The sequence below is a fragment of the Camelus bactrianus genome, chromosome 14, assembly GCF_048773025.1.
Source record: "Camelus bactrianus isolate YW-2024 breed Bactrian camel chromosome 14, ASM4877302v1, whole genome shotgun sequence".
NCBI classification, from domain to species: domain Eukaryota; kingdom Metazoa; phylum Chordata; class Mammalia; order Artiodactyla; family Camelidae; genus Camelus; species Camelus bactrianus.
The window spans coordinates 58,449,842-58,462,416 of record NC_133552.1 but is presented as its reverse complement, the minus strand read 5'-3'; the positions used below and the strand labels follow the sequence as shown (position 1 = coordinate 58,462,416).

Genomic DNA, 12,575 nt, shown 5'->3' with positions numbered 1-12,575 from the left:
CGAAGTCTTTGGCTGTTTCCCAGCCCACCTTTTAGCCAGATTTTGGGTGTTTACCCAGCTGTCTCCACATTTTCCCTCTCCGATTCCCTGCGTGGGTTCCTCTCACCCACAGTGCCCTTCCTTTCTCTCCATAAATTTTCTCTTCTTCATCATCCACACTCGGTCCTTCCCGCAGTGTCACGGCTCAGCTGAAACCTTCCCCAGTTCCCTGCGCTGGTGTATCTACTACTGTTCAGTTCACACTTGAATTACAGGTGTTGGTACATGTCTTATCCCATCTCCAAAGACAGAAAGACGTGACTCATCAGCCATTTTGTCTCCTGGAGCACCAGGTGTTCTCCACATAATGGATAATAAATATTTGGCAGTTCGTTCTTATAGGAATCATGGTCTTATGCACAGTGAGGAGTGATTTCCATTCAAAGAATGAGAGAATTGAGACCAGAGTGCTTCAGTGACATCACACCCAGAATTAATGATTGATTTACAGATTGACAGTGTAAATCCCCTAATTTCTTTCTGCAAGGCAGCCTTGCATCTCTCATCGAATTTAACTCCAAATATGTTAGTTGGCTCCGATGTATAAACCTCCCTCCCTTTATACTCCGGGCATGTCCGAATTCATCAAAAAATGGGGGGATTTTGCTTCTACCTTCTATCCTCCCTTTGCTGCTCTTGTGGGGCGTGGCTGCGGCCACACGGAGGAGTTGAAGGCTGAATGTGGGTCTCCACTGTCAGGGGTCATCCTGCTTGTCCTGACACCACTCAAGACCCTGTGAAAATGTGTTCCATTTTGCTCCGTTCTAAGAATGACTTGGTGGTACCGTAGGAATCCAATATTCTGTTTCCCTTTCTCATTCCAGGCGCTTCGCCTGAGTAACGTGGCCATGGGGAAGACCACCACAGGCCAGATAGTCAACCTGCTGTCCAACGATGTGAACAAGTTTGATCAGGTAAGCTGCCCCTAAGGGATCCTCTTTCTTTTACCACCTTCTTCCTTGGTTTAGCTCATCAGGTGCCAGTGTCCTTCCGTTGAGGACAGAAGGCAAGGGTTCTTTTTATCCAGTGCTCATTGCTTTTGTGTTCAGATTAAATGCAATAATGTGTATTGTTCTGTGCATGAGAGTTTCGTTTTTCTAATGTTGCCTGTGACATAACTTCAGTAATAAATAGGCAGCTGTGTTCTTGCCCAGCTTGGTTAGTGTACCCGAGGGTCCTCCTGGGTGGTCCTCTTGGCTCGCGGTGTCAGTGTTGCTGCCTGAACTGTCTAACTTCTCTAGATGATGGGCACCTGGTGGGCACGGATCGTCCTTCTCCCTGAGCCCTGCACAAGCAGCCTTTGATCAGTGATGCCAATGGGTGGTCCCTAGCCAGGAGCAACCTACTCTGCTGTCTCACACTCTTAACTCATGAATAGATCACATTATCCAGAAGATTGTAGCTGTTGGTCCGATCAGTATTGCTGTAGACACTTCTGTCTCAGTTTCATCAAACATGAGGTCAAGCCCCTGCTCAGCTTCGGGGATGAATAGGCTTAGTTTCTGCCCTGGAGAAGCCACAGCTTGTCCGGGAGATACACACAGAAGTAATTACTGGACAGTGTGGTGTGTACCGTAATACAGGCTTTCCTAGCGTGCTGGGTAGCCCCAGGGGAGGGGGTGCTGAATGTTGGGGCAGAGAGAACTTGGGGGAACCCTGAGTTCATCTAGACAAAATCGAGACCAATGTCGTGGGTCTGGTTCTCCCTGGACGTCCCTGAAGCCGACCCTGTGCTCCCGGAACAGCGTCGTCTGTGGTGGGTGCTCGGATTTCTGCTTCAGTGGCTTTGAAACCCACAGTAGTCATTTCTGTTCGGGCTCCTTTCTGTTCCTTCAGAGCCGGTTGCTTCTATCCTGTGTCCTTAATGAATTTGTTTTGACACAGTTCTAAGAAGGCTTTGTCTTTTTCTTTTAAGGTAACGATCTTCTTGCACTTTCTGTGGGCAGGGCCACTGCAGGCTGTGCTAGTGACCGTCCTGCTCTGGATGGAAGTAGGAATTTCGTGTCTTGCCGGGATGGCAATCCTAATTATTCTTCTGCCTTTGCAAAGCTGCATTGGGAAGTTGTTTTCATCACTCCGGTAAGAGAAACACTGGTTTAAAAAATAGGTGATGTGTATTTGGTCACAGGCACAGTCTTCTTAACGCTTCTGTTCAAATCTAAAACAAATGCCTCCAGTGATGCCTGCTTTGCGCGCTGTAGACCCTTCCGGCTTAGCCGGGGGCGGCTCCAGCCTCATGCCGGGGGCTGATCTCGAGGCGAGGAACGGGAAGGCATGCGCCAGCTCCCCCGGCACCAGACCTCAATGCATGTTGTGTCCTTAGGCAGGATTTACCGATGTTGAAGTGATTTAAACGTTATTAAAAATAATAATCTTACAGGCCCATTTCTAGCTGCATATGTTTTTGTTAAACTTTGCGTGAGGGCCATCTTCAGGTGTTACATGTTTACCTGTTGTTTTTTAATTCAGTGTTTTCAGTAAGTTATCAGCGTCCAAGGGCAAGATCAACCGTAACTATGTCTTTATAAAGGCCCCTGGTCCCAGCAGCACGTGTGATAGAGAAGTGTCTGGTGAGGAAGAGCCTGACGGTGATGAGGCAGGTCCAGAGGGTTGGAGGCGGGTCACTGTCCAGGGGTTCAGGTCATGGAGATGTTGTGCTGTTTGAAGTGCACTGAGACTTTTTTTCTTTTGGAGGGGGGGCCCTTTTTTGTGTATGTGTGTATGTATTTATTTCCGGTGCCTTTATGCATAGCATTTTTCTCGACGTGGGGTTTCCTTTCCTCTCTTCGCCATGCAGATTTGCCATGCAGAGATGTTCCAATCCTTCGGGGCCCTATTCCAGTGCTGCTGGGTCTGTGGGGGATTTCTTGTTCTCGTTTCCTGGTGGCATGAACAGCTCCATCTTTCCTGTTCCCCAGCACTTGACTCCTGTTTTATGACATCACAGCCACTGTCCTGTTACATTCGGATGCCTTTCCGCCTTCCCTCCCCAGCCGTGACCTCCTGACGCAGACAGTTGGTATCTGACTCATTTCAGGCCCTCCTTAGCCGAGACCACAATTTCTCCAGATGACTTCTTGAATTGGACTGAACTGTCGGCCTACCTAATCGAAGTCCTTCTCTGCCTTTGTACTTTGAGTAGGGCCTGCCTGTGTTGTCAGCGCAAGAGCTGTAGGGGATCGTGTGAGCCCCGGTCCCTGCCTGTGTCTGCTGCTGCTGCTGCTAAGGGAATTGGACCGTGGTCACTGAGGCTCACCTCTCACGTGTGTCCCTTTCAGGAGTAAGACTGCAGCTTTCACAGACGTCAGGATCAGGACCATGAATGAAGTGATAACTGGCATCAGGATAATAAAAATGTATGCTTGGGAAAAGTCTTTTGCAGACCTCATCACTAATTTGAGAAGGTATGTTTATGTGTTTCTATGTATATCGCGCGCTAGTTTCGTGCTTTTTAAATTTCCTGTGTTTACTGAGTGACTTAGAAGTCTTACTAAGTTTTCACATTCAGGTGAATTTAAATACCATCCATCTACCCATTGCATATGACAATAGGGTTACGTGGAATAGTGGAGACGTCATTTTAACCTGCTTCTTAAAGGAGTAAGTGTACATGCTTCTTCCTTGTATAGAAATGAACGTTCAAATGCTTAATACTACAGATCCTGAACAAGCACTGGTTAGTATTTGAGGTGATGGCTTTTAAACTAAAACTAATTTATGCTAATGTAGCACAAATGAGGAGATTACAGAGATCTGGGTACCAGCATCGGGCCAGACTTTATGAGTGAGTATTCTTCATTCTAAACAGAGTCATGAGAATACTCTTCCTTTTTGCTTTTCTGTATGTTTGTAGAATTTTTTTCCCATCTTCTGTTTAAGTATCTAGTGAGTTTTTATTCTCCAGCACAGGGTACTTAGAATGTTCTGGTAGCACCTGTCACCTCTCCCGCTTTCCCCTTTGCGGGTGCACCTCCCTCTGCTTGGAATACACTCTTCCTCATTATTCCCTAGACTCTGCCCAGCCCGACTGCCTTCAGCTCATGCTCTCAGGTTCCACGTGCTGGAGACTTCCCCTGACTCCACTGCCCTGTGCTCCCACGGGGGCTGTGCTGGCTGCCTCTGTCTGACGTCTCTGGGCCTCATAATTTAGGGTTGCTTATTCCCTTCTTACGAGTTCATGAGCTCCTGGAAGGGTCGGGTTGTGTCTTTCTGTCATCCTCAAGGTGCCTGGCGCAGAACTTAGGCTGACAAATGTTGTTGAATGGGTCAGAACCAGTCTGATTGACCCAAAATGTTTGAAAGTGCAACATTGTCTCCTTGTAGTTGGCTGAGTGAAGTGGTGATGAAGTCTGTAGTCCCTGTGTCGGGGCAGACCCCCCAGTGTGCACTGTCTTATCCCCATGATGTGAGGGGAGGTTTATGTTGATCTGTGCCCACTCCCTTAAAATGGGCCACTCGCATGGGGCATTTGAATTCATGACATGGATGTCGACGCTTCCTATAAAACCCCTACCCTTCTCTTCCAGGAAGGAAATTTCTAAGATTCTGAGAAGTTCCTACCTTAGAGGAATGAATTTGGCGTCATTTTTCACTGCCAGCAAAATCATCGTTTTTGTCACCTTCACTACCTATGTGCTCCTTGGTAACGTGATCACAGCCAGCCGTGTGTTCGTGGCGGTGACACTGTATGGGGCTGTGCGGTTGACGGTCACCCTCTTCTTCCCTTCGGCCATCGAGAAGGTGTCAGAGGCAGTCGTCAGCATCCGAAGAATCAAGGTTTGATGACAAACAGGTTTTCTTTGTTGTAGGTGGACTTCATGTAAAATGCTTCCTTTTATACAGTGTCACTGTGTTCCAATTAGGTGAGATTTAACTCTCTTGGGGCCATTTGAAAGCTGGGAGTTTCTCTTTCAATACGCACACACTGAGCACTGAGTGTTTATGCCGTGGTATGCTTAAGCTGAAGTTGGACTTTGATTCTGTCTAGACAAGATGTGTGACATACATACCCCTTTTGCTTGTTGCTGTATCAGTTCAGACCGGGTAAGGCTGTAGCCATGCAGTCAGTGGTTGGGCTGATTTGAGCTAGTGATACAGTCTGTCCTCCTTTGGCAGACACCCTCGATGGCCCAACTCTGTGCAAGGCTTGGTCTCAGTTGGGGTTGGGACTGTGTCTGTAAGTAAGTGAATGACGTAGTGTCGCCCCTCTCTGTGACGCAACACCCCAGTGGGGATCAGAGGTAGGGAGGGCAGTGCCAGCCCAGGACATCCTGAGCTGGTTCCTGGAACGATGGGTGGGGTCCGTACTCAGGGATCCAGGCAGAGGCCACTTGGGGGCCGTGGACTTAGGTGCTGCTGGGTCACTGGAGGGTTTTCAGCCCGGTGGACATTCTCAGGGGTGCTGGAAAGGGATCAGGACGGAGTGGTGTTGGGACAGGTTCGGTGGTGTAGGGGAGTGCTGGGGAAGGAACCAGTGAAAGAACATTCTGTCAGTATTTGAAATGATCAATAGTAAGTGAGATTCTGAAATTACGTTTCAAGGAGAAAGGAGAATTGGGAGAGAGATGAATTGCAGCAGGCTCGTACCTGGCTGGTGAGGGGAGAGATGGTGTGGAGGGAGAGATCGGGCTGTGGTGGTTGAAAGCCTGCACACGCGTACTCCGCACCGCCTGTCCATCCCGTCGCCCTGCTGGACACGGGAGGTTGGAGTAGCGGTGCCTGGTCTCAAGGTTCTTTGGAGCCTGGACGAAAGGAGGCGTGAGGGAGCGGATCTTGTCTCGTGCCAGCTGGTCTTTCAGAGAAATGCAAGAATCATGTTTTCCTTTTCCTGCACGGAAGTCATTTTGCCCGCTCGGCTTTTACCGGTTGTTCTTCTGAAGTAGAACTTTGCTATCAAATTTGTAGCTTTGGGGCATGATCGTCTAGCGTGTCAAGGCCTCGAAGGGTGTTTGTGAGTTTTAGGCAGTGGGTTACTATTCGTGTGTTTTTTCTCAAACATCATCAGGTGCTTGTTTCATCCCTTTCCCCTTCCCCCGCGCCGTATTCGTGGGGATTCGGTTTGCCTGTGGGTCCTAGTGTTACCCACATTACGTCTGCTTACACAGGTAGCTTGTTTCTGTTACACAAGAATCCTTGTAAGGCTTTGTGTGGGTTCTCTGGGGCCGCCGTAGCAAAGTACACAAACCAGTAGCTCCGAATCACAGGAATTGTTTCCCAGTCCTGGAGGCTGGATGTTTGAAATCCCGGTGTCTGCACCGTCATGATCCCTCTGAATCGTATAAGGGGGAATCCTCCCTTCCCTCTTGTAGCTTTTAGTGGTTGCAGGCAATCCTTGTCCTGCCTTCCCTCGAAGCTACAAACACTCCAACCTCTACCTGTTTGCCTACCTGTGTGGCTCCCTTAGTATCTCTTTTTTTTTTTCCCTGTAAGGACACCAATCCTGTTGGATTCAGGGCCCACCCTACGCAGTATGATCTCATCTTAATTGAATACTTGTGCTATGACCACATTTTGAGGTACCTGGTGTTACGACTTCAACATATCCTTTGATGGCGGGGATACAGTGCCCCCCATAACAAATCCCATGGCTCGTGTGATCCCCTGAGGTGAGAGGGACCCAGACTCTTCCTCTCCTTACTCCTCTGCATGCGGCCTTGACCAAGCCGGCAGCCTCCAAGGCCTGGCCTTGGGAAGGGGGAAGGTTCCTGGCTGTGGTCCCTTTCTGCTGGCCTGGATTTAGTCACATGGCTACAACTATCTGCACAGGAGGCTGGAGAGAGGGGGACTCCTTCTAGGCTGCCAGGCACCAACTCAGAACCAGGGTTTTGTTCCAGGAGAATGAGAGCAGGCTTTGAGGACGTTCACAGCTCTTAGGTGGAGAGCGGGGGAGCAGTGAGGGCGCTCTCAGTTGTTTACTCCACGTCTGTAGCCTGTGTCTTTTCTTTGCAAAGTTGTGTCCAGCACGTGCGGGGTAAGAGGGAGTTTCCCTGTTGATGACCCTTAGCTTTGTGATGGTTCTCAGGACTTTGTTTTATGCAGCTGAATTGCACTGAGCAGCTGCTAAGTAGTGTGAAAAGCAGGGAGCGGAAGTTGTGGCCCTTCCTGCGGTCCAGGAGAGAGGCACTGACTACGGAGAAGACCCAAGTGAAAAGATACTTGTAAACAAATTCACACTGTGTAGCACAGGGAACCATATTCAACATCTTGTAGTAACTTATGGTGAAAAAGAGTATGAAAACAAACATACGTGTGTTCCTAGATGACTGAAGTGCTGTGCACCAGAGACTGACACAGCTCTGTATACTGACTATACTTAAATAAAAACATACTTTAAAAAAAGATGCTTGTAAAATATTTTTTGAAGTAGAAACTCGTTCTTTTTAGAAGGATGACCTAAGTGCTAGCTAATGACTGGCAGTGATGCGGATTTGCTGCGCACGGGGACTGAAGCAGAGAGCGTGTGGGGCTTTGAGTTGGAGTCTGTGCTGTAGGTTTTGTGTTCCCAGCCTGTCCTGTGCTCCCCTGATTCCTGACGGCCGGGGAACGGCCTTCCTCTGTGTTCCTGGTCTGCTGCATGGTGCTTAACACGTGGTGGGATTCAGTAAATATTTATGGAATCATTTCCTATCTACTCCTCTGTTTATTGTTAGTAACCCAAAAGTAAAACAGTAGAAATGTCCAGGTTCTAAAGGTGTTCAAGTTTGGAGCCATGTTTTCTCTTTAGGGGAAGAACTAGTACAGCTGGTGAGAAAGTTGCACTGAGCCTTATGGCCTGGAACTCTTCTGTATAAACACACACCCAATACCTATTAGGACTAGATATACTCTGTTGTATGCGTATATATACTGCATGCTCTAATAGTGTATTATATCCTGTATGTTAGTATTTTTGGTGTGTACCAACAGGAAATAGTTGTAAATGACATTTAGGCTGTATAAAGGTTTTTATTGCAAATTCCAAGGAAGTAATTCATTTGTTTGTGCTTTGTTCCTGTAGATTAAACCTTCTCTTTGTTTCCTTTTTCTGTAGAACTTTCTGTTGCTTGATGAGATCTCACAGTGCAACCCTCCGCTGCTGTCAGATGGTAAAACGATAGTGCACGTGCAAGATTTCACTGCTTTTTGGGAAAAGGTAAAAAATTTTCCATTCCCCGGTTGTGACTGGGGACCACTGTGAAGTCAGGAATACGTTTTGCGCCTCATGGAGATTGTGTGTCTAATCAGACTAAGGTCTTTGTCGTGTTGTTTATCTCATTTTGAAGAGAAGTTTTAAAGTATTAGCACGTTTTGAAGTTAAAGTTCATTTTGTAATTCAGAACTGACAGGGTTGGTTAAAATGCTGTGGTATGGAGCAGGTTAACTAACGAAGACATTTTGGGGAGTCAGTGTACATTTTTTGCCTTGATGATCTAAGGCCATCTTATTATGTACTGAGTGAGGCCATGGTTTGGTTCTTTGCTGTGGCGTAGGGTGGGGGCTCCCCCATCCTAAGCTTCTGGATGGTGCTGGTGCTTCAGTGGCAGCCAGGGGCAGGGAGGAGGCAGCAGGTGGGTGTCATACACACCAATGATTCCCATTGAAGTGTTTCACCGTGTAGCCATCAGACAGGTGGAACTGGAGATTTTCCAACACTTGGTTCATTTCTGACGTTCAGACAAAACAGAATAAAACAAAAGGAGCACTCTCAAGAAGTTCTCAAAATTGCACACCCAGTGTAGTCCCCTTTAGGGATAGCAGAAACCCCCAGCCTCCACGCAACCCCAGGTTCCTGGTCTTCTGTGCAGATCCTCCCATTGTCAGTAGGTTAATCAGGAAAACAACCCACACCACGGGAGATGGAATTCCATGCAGGGAATTAGTCACTTGGGTGACAAAAGAGCAAAAAGGGCAAAATGGTGGTGGGTGAGGCAACCCTGGGATTAGCAAAGGCAGGAAGCTGCTCCCATCCCCCAGGGCTGGAGGGACTCAGGGACGAGGTATCTCTATCCAAGGGTCCACTATCCGGAGCAGAGCCCAGGACCCGGCTGCCAGTGGGAGTGTGGACCACAGTGCAAGTGTCCAGACTCTGTAGACTCGTCCTGTCTCTTCATGCCTGTGACCCAGTGTTGTGCCACCTGCATTGTGTTCACCTGCTTCTGATTCAGTGCCTGCCGTCCCCACTGAGAGAACAATAGTGTGTTCCCAGATGTGTAAAACCACACCCCTGTACCTTCTGCACTCGGAAACTTACACAAGGTCTCTTACCTAACCTGACAGTTTCTCTTACCTTAACGGGATAGATTTACCTCCTATTTCATGTTTCATAATGCACTTGAAGCATTTATAGAAACCACCATTAAATTCCATTATAAGGGCGGATTCAGTGCATGCCTTTAACACTTACTATGTATGGGCCATTACCAAAGTTCTTTTGTAGCAAACAATGCAGTGTTGTAAAATGAGCTATTCTGTTCATCTGTTCTCAGACTCTTATGCAACTTGCACTGTAGTTCAGAATATCCTACTCTGTTGTCCTGGCCTTGTCTGTGGAAGGCTTCTCCCCCATGCTGGGGTCTTTAGTAACTGGGACCTGTCAGGTTAGGTCGTGGATGGGGGAGCCCTAGGGAAGGGGGAGGGACACAGACATTGGGAGTTTTGGAGAGAAGTTGAGTCTGAACGAAGCACATGCTGGTTGAGATGCAGGAGATAGACATGAGCTCCCTAACTTCCGACAGACAGCCAAGGGGCAGGTGGAGGTCTCTGGGAGCCAGGTCTCATTCATGAAACGAAGGGGCTCCAGATTTACACAGGGCAGGGATTTCACAATGTGTCTGGCACAGAGTCAGCTGATCATCCTTTCTGAATCAGTGTGGCTGAGCCTGGGTAACCAGGAGGGGATGCACTCCAGCAAGTCTGAGCTGTCGAGTGCTGCCCCCTTTTGGTCATGGCTCAGCAATACCTAATCTGAAGCCTGAACAGTTCCTTGCAAAGTAAGGTGCCCCAGATAGGAAGCTGATGAAAAGGAGTGGAGAGGCTTAAAAAAATATTTCTCATATAATAAAATGGTCTTCTCAATAAGGTTTATAATTTCTATAAAATCTGGGGCTAGTTTTCTTTGATGATTAAAAGTAATTGTTGTTGTTTTAGTATTTCGTATGTTCAGTTATTTCCAGAAAAATATTTCATTTAGAAAATCATTCAGACTTTTCATCCAGACCCTACACTTTTAGTCTTCTGGGCATTTTACTAATCGTATGTAAGCATTCTGTTTTTAAAAAAAACATTAGCAGTGATTGAGAATTTTCTTAACGCTCAGTGTATGTGAAGAGAATCTCATACCCTTGAGTCTCTTTACCTTAGAAGTTACAGCTTGTTCAGCGATAGGACTTGTGCTGGAGATGATGAGTACTTGGTCCTTCTCCCTTGAGTTGGATTGTGTGTTGTTGCACATACCTCCCCCGCCCCCCCCCCCCCTTTTTTTAAAGAGTAGATGTACTTAGTTGCCCCTGTTTAGCCAGGACAGGTAGATGCATGCAACAGGTATAAAGTTTAGGCTTTATAACTCCGACCCACCATGTCATACTTCATTTTTTAGAGCCTTGACTGTCACTTATAGGTGTTTATTTACCATGAATGACTTTGTCATGTAAAGTGCCTCTTTGCTTGCTGAGCATTACTGAGATTCATCCTTTATCAACTGAAAATGGAGAGTTTAGTGGAGATTCCAAATTATAGAGGGCCAGGTATGCCACATTCTGGTGCTGCCACCTTGTGAAGATTAGTGAAACAGGCATTTAAAACCAAAGGTCATGATGGAAACTTACTTAGTGAGTAAAAACCTCCCATACCGAACATTCTGTTAAGTATGTTATTTTAATAAGTTCGCATGCATCAAGAAGTTTTCAATTCAAGCAAGTGCCTTGTTATTTACAACTACTTAAATAATGTTGGTGTCTGGAGCCATGTCCATATGGAGATCTGATAAAAGGAGTCTTCTTAAAGCCAAGTAAAGCTGCTTCAAACCCTTAGAGAGAAGTGATTGGAGGAAGAGGCCATCAGGAAAGAATATCTTAAAACAGGAAAGAGAAAGATATGGCTTATGTTCATGTATCATTGACTGTCATTTTCTCCACTTTTTGCAGCGGTTTGTGTTACTTTGTTGAAATGGGCACAGTTTTGTAATCTTTAATTTGTAGGCATCAGAAACCCCAACCCTACGAGGCCTTTCCTTTACCGTCAGACCCGGTGAACTGTTAGCTGTGGTCGGACCTGTGGGAGCAGGAAAGGTAAGTTATAATGTCTCCTGGCTGCTTGGTGCAGTGCTGCAGCCCCTATTAAATTCTCAGAGTTGAGCCCAAAGTTGTGCGTAACACAGCACTGAACTGGGCGTATCTAGAACAACATTCCTCTAAGCGTGTTCCATGGAACATTAGTTTTGCAAGAAGGTTGCATGGCCAAATAAATCTGGTTAAATGCACACATTATGTATTCCTTCTTGGTGCTTCAAGTTGCACAGTTGGGAACACAGACATGCCACAATCATTATTCTGTAAAAGCTCTAAAGGAAATCTGCATGTGCAATTAGTATTGTGTGTTCTGCGCAACAAAATTCACAAGTCTGAATGTCAGATGTGTATGTGACAGGGAGATGGTTTCCTTAATGAAGAAGTTTCACTCTTCGGACGTAACTCACTTCAGAATTCTTTAAATAATAATCTTTGGATGTATCCTTCATACATAACTTTAAGAACAAGTATTTGTCAAGTAAAGGAGACCCAGCGTGCTGGGCTGTCCTGTTAGTTAGAATGTTAAACATTCTTAATCAGTCTTTGCTGGTTATAGCACTTCATTTGGGGGAAACTCTTGGGCAGGGCAGACCGTTATTTTGCATTGACCAGTAGTTATTTTTAGTTTAGTGTTTTTTTTGTTTTTTTGTTTTTTTGCTGTTGCTGCAACTGCCGGGGTTTTACTGTACCCTATTCTCAATGAAAGGGCTTTGCCAGTTACTAAGCCCCCAGGACTGGGGAAGGCTTGTTCCATCCTGACGTTGCCTGTGTATGTGTGTGTTTGCTGTCTGTTTCAGTCCTCACTGTTGAGTGCGGTGCTGGGGGAGCTGCCCCCGAGCCAGGGGCTGGTCAGCGTGCACGGGAGGATCGCATATGTTTCTCAGCAGCCCTGGGTGTTTTCAGGGACTGTGAGGAGCAATATTTTATTTGGGAAGAAATATGAAAAGGAACGATATGAAAAAGTAATAAAGGCTTGTGCTTTGAAAAAGGTGAGTAGTGACTTGTGAGTTGCATATACTCAGAGTTTAAATAATAGTGTTGGTTTAAACTACAAGGTTTTTTTTTTTTTTTAAATAATTATGAAAGATCTTTCAGTGTTGTTCCACACCTCAAGTTGGTCTTCTGGGTAAGTATGCATGCACATGCTACTGGTTTAATTCAGTGGTGAGCACAGAATGTGTTTTTTGGTGTGGAGGAGTTTCATTTTGTGAAGTTTTATTCACTTTTAACTTTTAAAGGGACAGTTAAAAAAATCTGCAAAAATAGAGAGCG

At 46.4% G+C, this 12,575-nt stretch overlaps 1 protein-coding gene across 4 annotated transcripts in view; it reads left to right on the top strand.

Moving 5' to 3' along the window:
* Positions 1-12,575, top strand: part of ABCC4 (ATP binding cassette subfamily C member 4 (PEL blood group)) — a 190,080-nt gene that overhangs the window by 66,064 nt on the left and 111,441 nt on the right. For all 4 annotated transcript variants that reach the window (XM_010959689.3, XM_045520173.2, XM_074378420.1 and 1 more), the window contains 7 exons: positions 864-953; positions 1,955-2,118; positions 3,318-3,443; positions 4,566-4,815; positions 8,069-8,170; positions 11,214-11,303; positions 12,101-12,292. In XM_010959689.3, coding sequence (XP_010957991.1) covers positions 864-953; positions 1,955-2,118; positions 3,318-3,443; positions 4,566-4,815; positions 8,069-8,170; positions 11,214-11,303; positions 12,101-12,292 — 1,014 coding nt within the window. The remainder of the gene's footprint in view (positions 1-863; positions 954-1,954; positions 2,119-3,317; positions 3,444-4,565; positions 4,816-8,068; positions 8,171-11,213; positions 11,304-12,100; positions 12,293-12,575) is intronic.